At 33.1% G+C, this 14,420-nt stretch overlaps 1 protein-coding gene across 3 annotated transcripts in view; it reads left to right on the forward strand.

The window, feature by feature from the left end:
• The window catches only part of Ppp1r12a (protein phosphatase 1 regulatory subunit 12A), a 102,254-nt gene extending 88,779 nt beyond the window's left edge, over positions 1–13,475 (forward strand). For 2 of the 3 annotated variants that reach the window (XM_048359046.1, XM_048359061.1), the window contains 7 exons: positions 656–721; positions 2,108–2,124; positions 3,152–3,287; positions 5,692–5,796; positions 8,116–8,163; positions 11,052–11,102; positions 13,387–13,475. In XM_048359046.1, coding sequence (XP_048215003.1) covers positions 656–721; positions 2,108–2,124; positions 3,152–3,287; positions 5,692–5,796; positions 8,116–8,163; positions 11,052–11,102; positions 13,387–13,473 — 510 coding nt within the window. In that variant the 3' untranslated portion in view covers positions 13,474–13,475. Of the gene's footprint in view, positions 1–655; positions 722–2,107; positions 2,125–3,151; positions 3,288–5,691; positions 5,797–8,115; positions 8,164–10,343; positions 10,375–11,051; positions 11,103–13,386 lie in introns of all 3 variants that reach the window. The other variant, XM_048359054.1, reaches the window with a different exon arrangement.
• Positions 13,476–14,420: the final 945 nt, after the last annotated feature.

Raw genomic sequence — 14,420 nt, forward strand, 5'->3', positions numbered from 1 at the left:
AATCATCAAGTAGAATATTCACATAGGCTAGATTGTAGATTTTTAGGCTAGTATGACTTTGTTTTTCTGTTCTATACTCAAACTTCCAAGAGATTTCTAGAAGGAATTCCACTAAGCATATATGACTGTTACATTAGGCTTGCTTAACTTAGCAACTCGCTTAACTTTAAACATAAAATAATGAATTTAGTTCTATTTTTACTACTTTGAGTGGATAGATAAGTACTTATTTTGACTTTTGAAGTATATACAGTATTATAAAGTGGAATTTCTTCTCTTTATCTTGTTAAAAACACCAGTTTCCTCATTCTCAATGTAAATATGTTTTCTAGACCTTAGGTAGATTTTCTTCACTGTGTACACTACTACCTATTTCAGTTTGTGCCATACCAACAAAATAGATTTTTTTTCTAAATACAATAGGGAAAGAAAAACAATTTAAAAATCAGCTTTTCTTGGGTGGGGATTGCAGCATAATCAAAGAACACTTGCCTAGCACATGCCAGGATCCATCTCTAGCACTGCAGTTAAAAAAAAAAAAAGTCAGATTTTATTTTGCTGTATTTCTTGATATATTTTCCTCAAGTGTCACTTAAGTTAGAACTATTTGGAATCTTTCTCTGTTTTCTTAAAATAAACCGGCAATCTGTTTCAGAGTGATGAAAATGAACAAGAACAACAATCAGATACAGAAGAGGGGTCCAATAAAAAAGAAACTCAGGTAAATAGCATGACTTTTTACATTGAGTAGTACTTGTACTTTTTATAAAGATTGCTTTCTAATTGTATTTATTCACACAAAACAGTTATTGGACACCATACTTACCTGCTGGACATGCCCTATCAGTAGTTACCTGGAAGTCAGGGAAGGAAGAATTGAATAGGGATGCTATGAATGTCTTAGACATGATGGAATATTCTGGATCTCAGTTGCAGAGATAGTTTTACTGATTTGCAACATTTGTCAACTCATCCAGTAATATATTCTAGTGAGGGTAGTTTATTGTGATTTATGGTCTCAGATTTTACATCTGTAGATGGCAAAGTTATATGAAAGTTTTGTCTGTCTTCCTTTTTTTTTTAAGTTGCCCTCTTCTCAATTATTTCCACTTTGGCCATTCAGAAAGATAAAACACTTTAAGGAGCTGAGCACCAGTGGCTCACGCCTGTAATCCTCACTACTCAGCAGACTGGGATCTAAGGATCATGGTTTGAAGCCAGCCCCAGCAGGAAAGTCCCCATGAGACTCTTATCTCCAATTGAACACTCAAAAACTGGAAGTGGCTCTGTGTCTCAAGTGGTAGAGCACTAGCCTTGATCACAAAGAGGCTCAGGGACAAGAATTAGGCTCTTATCTCCAGTTAACTATCAAAAAGCCTGAAGTAGAGCTGGAGCTGGAAATTAACCTTATGCAAAAAGAGCTCAGGGTCAGTGCTCAGATCTGAGCTCAAGCCCCAGAATAAACACACACAAACAAAACTTGAACCAAGTATGACACAACACAAAAATCCACTAAAATAAGAGAAACTGACAATTAAACATATATAGTTGGCAATATAATATGTTTACATAGTATAAATATGTCACTTTTTCCTGCCGAATGAGCATAATAAGTAATGGATATGTTTCTTAATCATTCACTTTTTTTTCTTTAAGAAGTTCTGGGGGCTGGGGATATGGCCTAGTGGCAAGAGTGCCTGCCTCATATACATGAGGCCCTGGGTTCGATTCCCCAGCACCACATATACAGAAAATGGCCAGAAGTGGCACTGTGGCTCAAGTGGCAGAGTGCTAGCCTTGAGCAAAAAGAAGCCAGGGACAGTGCTCAGGCCCTGAGTCCAAGCCCCATGACTGGCCCAAAAAAAAAAAAAAAGAAGTTCTGTATGTTGGTTTTTATAGGAACTATAAAACATGATTCTAAATTTGATTGTAGAGTTCTGTGCATGTAAGAACTATCAGTGATTATATCCTCCAACTATTCTCTGAAAACAAAAGCAAACATAATGAATGCACAAGTTTAATATTGTGAAAGTTATTGCACTAAGTTTATTTTAGGCTAATGATTTAATGAAATTTTAATAAACCTGTGGTTTCTTTTTCTTCCTAGACGGATTCTGTTTCTAGGTATGTTTAACTCGCTTTTTACTGTTTTTTTTTTCTTTTTTTCTTTTTACTGAAAGTATGTTACTATTTGTAGTCAGTACAATTTTAGAATTGGAACTAGATGGGTAATAAGGATGTATAAAAATTTAGATGAACTAGTTACAGTTTTTAGTTTTTTTTGTTAACGTCTGTATTTTTAGTTGATTGGCCGTATAAAGCTCTATGAAAGAATAAGAAGTTTTCTTAACTCTCCAAGAATGATACCTCTTCTTAAATTTTCTCAAGTTTCCTAACTTACTTCAATATTGTCTCATTGATATCAGGAACTGATGAAATCCACAGGTGGCCAGAAATTTAGGTGTTCAGCAACTTCTCCCTTAGCCTTGCTTTAGAGATAAGAAAAAAATGGGTGAAAATATTTTTAAGTATCATCCAGCTCCAAATCACTCTACCCTTGAATCTAATCATGATCAATTGCTCTTGCCCATAATTGTTAAAGTATAACAAGAAAAAAATATGACTAATAATTCTGTTGAATTGAACTGTAGAAAAGATAACAGAAGAACCAAATAACAATTCAATTAATAAGATTCATTATTGCTGTTTAGGAAAACCCATTACCTGTCACTTAGGTTGAGCTGTATTTTCATCAAATCTAAGATGTTACTAATTTTAAAGCATCATTTTTTACCTCCATAAAAGGAAAAGTGTTACCATTGAAATTTTAATACATTACCAATTATAAAAACTATTCTGATTTCAGAGGTGATGAAATGTGAGAAAATACAGTTTAAATCTGTTGAAATAACTTCTTATACTATAAAATCAGGATTGGCTTTTAGATGGGAATTTTAAAATTTTTTCTATGATAAAAGAAAAAAGTTAATACAAAAATATTTTAATAAAAATGTATCACAAAAGTTGATTCAATAGCAAGAAACTATCATTTTCTATTTTAGAATGGCAAGTCACTATATACTAATATGTATGTTAATGTAATTTGTGAAAGCCTGTAATAAAGTTTGTCATCTGAACTCATCTCTTAAAGATATGAAACCAGTTCCACATCATCTAGTGATCGGTATGATTCCTTACTGGGTCGCTCTGGATCATATAGTTACTTAGAAGACAGAAAACCTTATAGTAGCAGGCTAGAAAAGGATGACTCAACTGACTTTAAAAAGGTACTTGGGTGGTTTGGTTATATTTCATTAAAAATAAGCTCCTTTTGTGTTGAGATATTTATATTTTAATCTTATTCTGAAAACTTACAATAAAATCAGTATGTTGAAATAACATTTTTTAGCATTTGTAAAGCATTTGCACATAGATTATGTATGCATTATCTTCTAAAGGGAAAAGTATCTAAGACTCTGTTTTATTGTTCTCTTGGGTTATTACTATGATTGAGCTGGAAAGGGGCATTCAGTAGGTAGAGGTGTGTAATATATGCACATACACATATTGACAAGACTTTGCTATATAGCCCAGACTGGCTAAGACTTCACTTGGAATCCTCCTGCTTAGCATCCCAAGTACTGAGCCGCCATATATGGCTTCTCTATTTGGTACTAGGAAGCAGACAGAGAGTATAGTTTGTAAAGATAATGTAGTCCTAGGTACTGAAAAACTTATGGTAGTTCTGGTGCTACTTGGATGAAATTTGTAAATAAGAAATAATTCTTAGAAACTCAACAATACAATATTCTGGTTGTTATTATTCACATGAGTTTAGATGATGCCTGATGAAATTTGTGGTATTTGTACATTTTCCTGTATATTCAACAGTTGTTTGAATTAAAGTTCAGACACGGGGGGCTGGGGATATAGCCTAGTGGCAAGAGCACTTGCCTCTTATACATGAAGCCCTGGGTTCGACTCCCCAGCACCACACATATAGAAAATGGCCAGAAGTGGCGCTGTGACTCAAGTTGGCAGAGTAGCTAGCCTTGAGCAAAAAGAAGCCAGGGACAGTGCTCAGGCCCTGAGTCCAAGGCCCAGGACTGGCAAAAAAAAAAAAAAAAAAAAAAAAATCCCTCCTAAAGTTCAGACAGTTATCCTGAAGTAGGGGAACAGTTTTATAAAGACTGTACAGCTGAGTGCTGATGGCGCATGCCTTTAATTCCAGCTACTCAGGAGGCTGCGTTTTGAGGATCACAGTTCAAAGCATGGACAGAAACGTTGGTGTGAGACTCTAGTCTCCAGTTAACCACTCAAAACGAAGTGGCACTGAGGCTCAGAGTGGTAGATTGCTAGCTAACCTTGAGCAAAAAAGCTCAGGGACAGCGCCCAGGTGGTGGTCCCACCACCAACAACAACAAAAAGTAATAGGACAGATTAATGCACTTCCTAAGGAAGTAAGGTTTCAACCAAGAACAGAAAGATCAGTTATTTGCTAATTGGTAGAAATGATAGAGGATTATGTTCTAGATTGAGTGGACTGCATAAACCTCAGAACGCCATTCAAAGGTTATTAATTTTTAGAGGATGACAACAGTTGGCTTATGACAATTGTGGGATTTTCTTTTTTTTCTTTCTTTCTTTTTTTTTTTTGCCAGTCCTGGGGCTTAGACTCAGGGCCTGAGCACTGTCCCTGGCTTCTTTGCTCAAGGCTATCTCTCTACCACTTGAGCCACAGTGCCACTTAGAGCTTTTTCTATATATGTGGTGCTGACGAATCGAATCCAGCGCTTCATGCATGCTAGGCAAGCACTCTACCACTAGGCCACATTTCCAGCCCCTGGGATTTTTACTTTTAAAGGTATTTGTTTCTTGTGTAGAAAGACAGATTTGGAGAATGGGAAAATAGTTCTGTTAGTGCAGTCTATGTGAGATGAGATTATAGCCAGAATAATCATGAAAGTAGTATAAGTTGGAGTGGGAAAAATTCTGTAGATTCAAATTGTTAAGGAAGAAAATGTCTTAGATTTTTATCCTGGATTTGAACTACACCAGGAAATACTTTATCTGCCTTTTATTGCCATATGTAATACAAGTAAAATAATAAATGTAACTCTATTTAGAGTAATAGAAAAGCTGACAGACTACAAAATAAAGATGACTGATTTCTCAGCTACATTTGCTGTGTAGATATGTAATCCCTGTTTAAAGTCACATCACTAAATTTTTTTTAGAATTTAGAAAGTCAGAATTTTGTTCAACGTCTTACATTTTAAATACCGGAATTATTTCATAAAATTTGTACATGATGAATTCACTTTTTTTTTGCCAGTCCTGGGCCTTGGACTCAGGGCCTGAGCACTGCCCCTGGCTTCTTTTTGCTCAAGGCTAGCACTCTGCCACTTGAACCACAGCACCACTTCTAACCATTTTCTATATATGTGGTGCCTGGGAATTGAACCCAGGGCTTCATGTATAGGAGGCAAGCACTCTTGTCACTAGGCCATATTCCCAGCCCCGATGAATTCATTTTTTATAGCTAACTACATTTACAACCACAAAGAATTAAATATTTTAATGTATCCTTTTTGGCATATATACTACATTAGTCTATTTTAATCATTAAAATAACTTCTTAAAAATAAGAGGGCAAAAAAATAATTTATTCTTTTCTCCTAATTTTTATAGCTTTATGAACAAATTCTAGCTGAAAATGAAAAGTTAAAGGCACAACTACATGATACAAATATGGAACTAACAGATCTTAAATTGCAGTTGGAAAAGGCCACCCAGGTTTGTACTTTTCTGTTACTTTCAAGATAGTAATTGTATTTCATTATACCTAAAATATCACATTGAAATTTTCTGTAATAACACAAACTTGTTTATTGATAGTAGCTTATTAGTAAAATTAAAAATAATAAAAGCGAATCAATACCATACAGTTTATGGATAACTTTGTCAACTTTTTTTTCAAGTTAATTATATAGAAGTATGATATTATAGTTAAATATCAGTTGTTTTTTAAATTTGTGATACATATATTGTGATACATGTGGTATCTAAATTTTTACTTCCATCATACTAGTTGGACCAAGGCAAGCATTTATGGAGGATCGCCTTAGAGTCATAATTTTCTTGTGTTGTGCAGAGAGTTGAACCCTGGCCCTTGTACCTTTGAGCTATTCCTGCCAGTCAGAATTTCTTTATCCCAATTTTTGTGTCATAAATATTTCCTCTTATTCAGGTAAAAAATGTTTGGTGAAGTGTAGTGCTGGAAGAAGATAATTTTAACTCTTTAGAATTTCTTCCTAAGGAATGCCAAGAGAAGACACTTTTAGATAACAAAATTGAAATAACCAAGAAAACTCACCATCTTGTACTTAAGATCTAGGAATTGTTTCTCAGGGTCTTTTCCCTTAGAACACTATGTCTGGGAAATAGTAATAGGTACATCTCATCCTTTAAAATTACAAAACAGAGCTTTGTGATAAAAGAATCTTGGCATTGCTACATAATTTAAATCTTGGAAGTTTTACAGGATCTATTTATATGTTAAAGGCTCTAAGGAATCCTGTAATTAAAAAATATATAAAAGTTTTATTTAATTTCAACATGGTACTTCCTACCATAAGCATAGTTCCTAACATAAGCATAGTTCCTTCCAACTTGGAAGCAGAATCTAAAATTACATACTCAATTCTGTCAATGGTACTACATATTTTTTGTGCCCATTTTTTTTGTCTCAGCAAGGCAAAATTTACTTCTTCAGGGTGTGCCATCAGCCAACAATCTGGCAAACAAGCAGGTAGGCTGTTGCCTGTTTATTCCTAACCCAGCAGACCCTGCTCCTCTGCTCAAATTGGTAGAGCTCAGGTTCACAATCTGCTCATGATGAGCTAGTTTGAACAGGGTAAGATGTATTTACATAAGGTGACAATAAAATACTTTGAAATAAGTTTAACGGTATACAAGTGATCTCAAAACATATCCACACTCTCCTGTTTGTTGATCAGTTTTATGTATGTCTTCTGAGTTGTGTCTTAATTCCATCTTGGAACAACCAATCCTTTATCTTCACCCATTTTTATAATTGCTGAAATACCATGTTCTACCACTTGATCCGTGCCCCTACTCCTTTTGCTTTTAGTTTGGTTTTTCTAGTGGGGTATATCTGACTTTTCCCATGCTGGCTTCAAACTATGATCTTCCTTGTTTCCATATCTTACGTAGCTGGAGTTACAAGTGTATTCTACCGTGCCTGACCTTTCTTAAATTTTACATCTTAAAATTTGAAATGAAGCCATTTTGAAAAAAAAGTATCAAAAATTATCTTAGAAGCCAGGTGCCAATACCTCATATCTGTAAAACTTAACTACTCAGGTGGCTTACATCGAGGACTAGGCTCATGGTTCAAACTCAGCCTGTGCAAGAAAGTCCTTGAGACTCTTATCTCCACTTAATCATTAAAAAGCCAGAAGTGGAGCTATAGCTCAAGTGGTAGAGCACTAGTCTTGAACACAAAAGCTCACAAAGAGTGCTGAAGCCCCAGGACTAGCACTTAAATTAATAATAAACTTGGCTTCAGATTCTGAAGATATTAAAATGTGATTAAAGCAGAAAAATGATTATATAAAAGAAATATTTTTAAATTACTATGTTAGGATCATAGGTATATCTTTATAATAGTAAAAATGCTGTTTAGTATTCCATGAAGCCCTAAGTTTGATCATGAAACACAATTATCACATCAAACAGTGAAATTGTGCTTAACTAACAGTGAAACTTGTTTTCATCATGTGTTTTGTGCTTGGTAGTAACAAAAAACGTTTGTTAAAATTGACAAGTAACACTTGTCATTTAGCAAATTTGCTTTTGAAAGATATGTCATTTGATAAATTCATTCCCAGAAATTTGGCCAGTTTTGATTCTGATCATTTCAGAATCCATCGTTACCTCTTTTCTTCTTCAAGTCGGTCTATTATCTCACTTTATCTATTATACCAGCTGAATGTTGATTGTTTGGTTTCTTTTAATACCCGTTAAAGAAAGCTATGTTCCCTGTCTTCATTGCACTTATATCCCTTTTTTAAATTTCATACTGTATTGCAGAGACAAGAAAGATTTGCAGATAGGTCACTATTAGAAATGGAAAAAAGGGTAAGTATTTTATTTTATTAAATTTTTCTATAAGCAGTAGTGTGTTTTTTCTGATTTTATGGATGACAGTTTTAAGTATTCTAATTTGTCTCTAGATATGAAGTGGCCCTAGGATTTCCTGTGTTGTATTTCTGTATTTTAAAGAATTGTTTAAATTATGTGTAATGAGATTATGTGTTATATAGTGATTTAATACGTCTTTATTTTCTATAGATGTATTTATATTTATTAAAACATTTTAATCATGTACATTTACTTGAATTCTCAAAATTTTCAGTACTTCCAGTTGTGCGTGTGTGTGTGTGCGCGCATGCCGGTGGGCATGTGTGCATGCACTCTAGGCCTAGGGATTAAACTCAGGGACTGGGTTTATGTACTCAAGGCTAGTACTCTACCATTTGAGCCACAGCTGTGCATCTAGCTTTTTTGTGATTAATTGAAAATAAAAATCTTACAAACTCTCCTTCCTAGACTGGCTCTGAATCTGGGTAGCTAGCTAGGATTACAGGTGTGAACCACTGGCACCCAGCTACTTCCATTCTTGGAAGAGATACAAAGATCATGCATAGCTCAATAGAAAGAAAAAAGCTCAGGGACAATGCCCAGGCTCTAAGCTCAAGCCCCAGGACCAGCACACACAAAAAAAGGAAAAGTGCCTGTAGAATGTCCGTAGTTCTGCAGTTCAGTTCATCAGTGACTCAATTAGCAGAGGCTTAGTCAAAAAAAATTTATCTTGGTATCCATGATATCAAGGTCAGAGAATAATAATTAGAAACAGGTAAATTGAAAACTTTTTTCTATTCCATTTTGAAAATAGTTTTCCTTTTCTATCATTTAGTAAATTATATCTTGAAAATGCTATCTTACGATTCTGGCACGTTTTAAAATTAAGTTTTATGGGTATTTTTTTAAATTGATATGGCAAGTTGGGTATTATGGTAAATACCTATAATCCTTGCCTTCAGAAGATTGTATCAGAAGGACAGCCTGATCTGTATTATAGAACTCAAGACCATACCTCTCCTACATAGCAAAATGGTTATCTCAAAAAAGGAAGAAAAAAAAGCTACAATTAGTAATTAGTAAAAATACAGAATCACTTATATTCTAAATTTAATAGATTGTTATTATCTATTATTTATATTACTATATGATTTTATAGAACCTGTTGAATTTTGATAATTATGCAGAAATTAGATTAATCCTCTTAATGGTTGATATGAAGACAACAGAATATACTTAATCAAAATATTTATATTTATTACACAATCATACTTGAAAAATACATGCTTTTTCTTAGGAAAGTAGTATATTTTTAGCACAAAAACCTAACCTTAGCATAAGAATCAAATATATTATCTTTATTTTTTATCTTTACCAATCTTATCAAACAGAGATAATTGATACTCTGGTATCCATCCTTGTGATTCACTCGTTAATATTCTCACATTTTCACCTCACCTTTTTCTGCTTGTCAGATACAGGTAAATTACAATGTAGCTCATCTACTCTCAATTTAACAAACATTGATATTTGTAGTATTGAGAACTGCTAACATTCAGCATTTTGTGTGTATCAGATAAACACTGGGCTGAGCAATTTGTCTGTATTTTCTCTTAACCATATTCTTTAATGTTTTTAATGTAATACATTTACCCAACACAGGTAATGGCCTGCAGTTTTATAACTATCAGTTTATTTGAGCCAACAATCAAGAAGTTGGGAATAGAATTATTTTCTTACTCTACTACTAAGCTAAAACCTTGAAGACAGCTACTAAAATTGAGATTTAGGGAAACTATCCGTCCAAAAAATTCTATTTCTGGTGTTTCACAAAGTTTTGAGGATCAAATTTGTCACTTCATATGTTACTATTTTGGAAAAATATAATGGCTTATATGAAATTTCCATGTTTTTATCTAGGAGAAAGGTCTGTAGAGAAAGTAAATTTTTGACTTGAAATGTTGACCCATGTGAATTTTGTAGATTATATTATATACTTATAAGACTGTAAGTCGGATTCTATCCTTAAAATCACGTTTCAAAAACATATTAACAGATATTTACATTTACAGTAAATGTACTGCATTTCTAAATATCAACAGAATTATTAATCTGAGAATGTCTTGGGAAAAGTTTCAGTGTCATTAAACTAAATGTAAATGGTTTGTATCTGAAAGGTGACCGGCAAGAGTCAGTATCTTCTGGGCGGTATGACCTAACCAGTTTTATAGTTCATCAATTACTGCTGCTTGCTTTTGGCATAACACCATAGAATGCTTATTTTATAAAGGAAATAAAACAGAACACTGCAATAATACATTGTATGTTGGCTTTGCCTGTCACTCTGAAATGAGTTAAATGCTAGAGTTGCTACTCCATTAGATCACCGCATTAGTGCTACACACAGTATCCTCCTATATACAAAATTATAAAAACAAGTGGATAAAATAATGGCCAGTAAACATTGTGGTTAGAGGACAAGGTTAGATTGCAAAGTACACACATCCTAGGCACGTTGCTTTTGCTTTTTCTGCTTCTAAAATTGCATCTTTGTGTGAGTTTTTTTTCCTCTCTTTTACAATCTTCAGTCTTGGATATTGGTTTACTTTATGCCTACACTTTATATGAACAAAAAAATGATTGAACACATTATGTAGTATCTCATCAGAAAGTTAGAGCTTTAAAAAAAAGAGCTCATGGAAAATAATAAAAATAAAGATCTTCATATTGTCTGATTTTTGGAAAGCTCTTTCACATCACTGCCATCACATTTGTTTCTACACACTGCTCCTGATATTATCGTTAATTCTAAAATGTCACTATTTCACAGTATAAAGGAAAAATTGAACTAATTATGTTGCTAATGGTACCTTAAATTGATCTAGGAACGAAGAGCTCTAGAAAGAAGAATATCTGAAATGGAAGAAGAGCTCAAAGTAAGTAAATCATGTGAGAAATAGTACTTTTTGTGGATTTGAATGTTATAATTGCAAACATTGTTTATATTAATTGTTCAAAGAGCTATATACCCAATTAGTGAGTTATCTATGTCTTTTGCTTCTCTTTCTTTCTAAATCCAGGTTGTAGTGAGCTACAAGAGGATTTAAAACGCAAATCATTTTGATAATCAAAATGTATAACACTTTTGATATTCAGGTATAAAAAATAGATAATAACTCTAAGATGAAGGTTTTGTGGAGCTCCTGATTTCTGTGTATACTTTTATGTTTCTTTAAAAATAAATCATACAAAGAGATGAAAAAATTATTCTGTGGAAGTAAAGGACATTAGAAGAGGTGACAGGCAAAGATATAAACTCATTCTTTATGGAAATACTTGTTTTGAATGTTGACCACACTGCAGGAAAAAAAGAAAAGCTCAGCTTATTAATGGCCTGTTAACCGCCTTGCATTAAATAAATTGTCCTCATAAGATAAAGTACTCATAGCATTTAAAGTTCAAAATTTAAATGTTCCATTGAATTATTTAGTTTGTTGTTAGACCATTATTATTGAGACACTTTGAAAAGTAGAGGCAAGTCTTTTGGATTTTGTTTCCTTATGTGTTCAGTTTGAAATGGAATTTTAGTAATACATTATTTACCTTTTAAAATCTTTTGGAATGCTCCTTTTTATATTCATTATCATGTGATTCTTTATTTTCTGTCTATACTCTTCATTTTCTTATTTTTTTTATTTTTATGTCTTTATGTTCTGATTCCTACAGAACCTGCACCACATAAAGCAGATTCAAAGTCTGAGAGAGTTAAATGAAAGACTGCTGACTGAGAATAGGGCCTTGACAAGAGTGATAGCCAAGCGCTCAGGGTTCTGTAGGCAACTGAATTCTTGGTAGAGCCAGGCAGGTGTTTCTATATTAACGTGTTTTTGTAAAAGCACATTTTTACAAATTAATCCCATTGTGTCTGAAGGTTATCATATAACTCTTTAATTATGCATGGCTTCTCTGAATTTTTTTAAAGTATCACTAATTACATATTGCAACTTACAGCATAAAATTAGGGAAAGATTTAGGAACTTAAAGACTTGTCTGAATTTTATGTGCACTTTGGTGCTAAAAATATTTTAGGGATTAAAATATGTCTAATGTTTATAGTCCATTTGAAAGGAAGTAGAACACAAAAACGTAGCATATATTTAATATGTAATTAATACATTTTTAAAACAATATTAAGCCTATATCATCTCTTTGAAAATATTTTCATGTAGAACCATCTGAAGTTATGTTCATTTAGTTCTTAGTTACTGATATCTTAATATGTAAATTCAAGTTAGTGTGTTTTACATTTAAAACATTCTGAGCACAAGTAAGAATTAATTGGTTCTCTGTAAAATAAAAAGCTTCCTTAAAGACTTCGCTTAAGGTATTTTTTCTAGCAGAAGTTTTAATTTATCTAATTAGTAATTGTGAGATTTTGGAAAATATGATTTTATGTCTCAAAGAGCTGGAACAAGTGGAATATTTTATATAATTATTCTTAGTAGAAGATGAATTTAATTTGTAATGCTTTCATTCCCTCCTTCAATTTGTCTATAAAATTGAATTGCATTTTTTTAAGGATATGAAGATGTGCTCTTCTATTTGCTTCAAATACTTGTTGTTTTGTGCATGATTGTTTTCTTGGATACATGTTTACTATAACTTAAAATTTCCTTTATGCTATTCAGATAAAAAATAATTTTAATTTTAATAAAAACGTGTCTTAGAACAGACACTGTACTAGGCACTTAAGCTTAAAAGATTTTAATAAACAAGCCTAACTCCCTCAAAGCTTGGCTAGATAGACTGATTTTCTTATAGAAAAACAGTGTTAGGGTTTTAACTAGCATAAATAAAAAGGCTTTGGTTTAGGTATTAACAGGAACTTACAATGGAATTCACTTTAAGAGCCTATCCTAACAAGAACAGGTTTCATTTTCTTGGCTGCACTAATACAGTGTGTTTGTTTGTTAGTCAAAATCAAGTGATATAGTAGTACATTTCAGTAGATAACTTTGATAGAATAAGCATTTCATTCCATTATTTATTGACCTAATTAGCTTCACAGTGTTCTTTTTCCTTCATGATACTTGTTTTAGAAATTAGAAATATATATAACTGACAAAGCTTGAACATTTGTGGTGATAATATAACATTTATTAAGAATGTTTCATCTTTCTATTGAAACAGAACTTTTGTTCTTCTGTTTTCCCTACGTAGATGTTACCAGATCTAAAAGCAGACAACCAGAGGCTAAAGGATGAAAATGGGGCCTTGATCAGAGTTATAAGCAAACTTTCCAAGTAGAGTTAAAAAACAAAAACAGAGCAGCAGGAATTGCACATACTAGTTACCCAGTGGACCATAATTGGCAGTCACTGGAAACCCGAGAAGAATCCTTGGAGACTGTCATTTTCGGATATCCTGCCAAATGCCCTCTTATCTAGGATTTTTGTTTTGTTTAATTGCTGGGATTTTTTGTTTCGTTTTGTTATCAAGACCATTGTTTCATGTAAATGCAGCTGCTGAGATTTTTTTTTTTAATGACTGAGAAAACTTGTTTACAGCTCCAGCATATAAGGAAAGTGTTCAAGGCCAGGTATGCCTGCGATATTTAACCAGTAAGCCTTAGTTGTACATAGATACTTTTGTGTCAACAGAAACTTTGCGCTCTCACAGAAGACAGTTATTCAACATTTTTTGATGTGCCACAGTTTCCAGTTTTTCGATATTTAATTTTTTCTTTACATCTAAGTTTGGGTTTGTATTTCTTTGCTTTCTAACTCTTCATGTGGCAGAGTCTTCTATGTATTCACAGCTTTCCCACTGAACTGAAAAACAAAAAACAAAAAAACTCCCTCTTTTGAGGTACTTGTCGTGTATTACGCTAATGTATCGTCTCCCACCTGAACCTGAATTGCTTGGTGGAACATTTGCTTTCACTGTTTGTGCAATATGCATTTATTTCTTATATGAATGCTTTAAAGTCAGTTGTGATTAGATCTTTTAAGACCTGTTTTCTGCCTTCATTGGTCACCTTTCCTTTTTTTTGTTTGTTTGTTTTTTATTGTAGTATAAGATGTTAGATTCTGTAACTTTCACATTCATTTTAGCAGGTACTGAGTGATACTGTATATATAAATAAGTGTATTGTTTTGATTTTTAGACCACCACATGGCATGCTTGACTATTATTTCAAATGTCTGTTAATGCAAAGTAGGCTACTCCATGATAGTGTTAAAAACAAATTTGCT

The sequence above is a fragment of the Perognathus longimembris genome, chromosome 1 (assembly GCF_023159225.1).
Source record: "Perognathus longimembris pacificus isolate PPM17 chromosome 1, ASM2315922v1, whole genome shotgun sequence".
NCBI classification, from domain to species: Eukaryota; Metazoa; Chordata; class Mammalia; order Rodentia; family Heteromyidae; genus Perognathus; species Perognathus longimembris.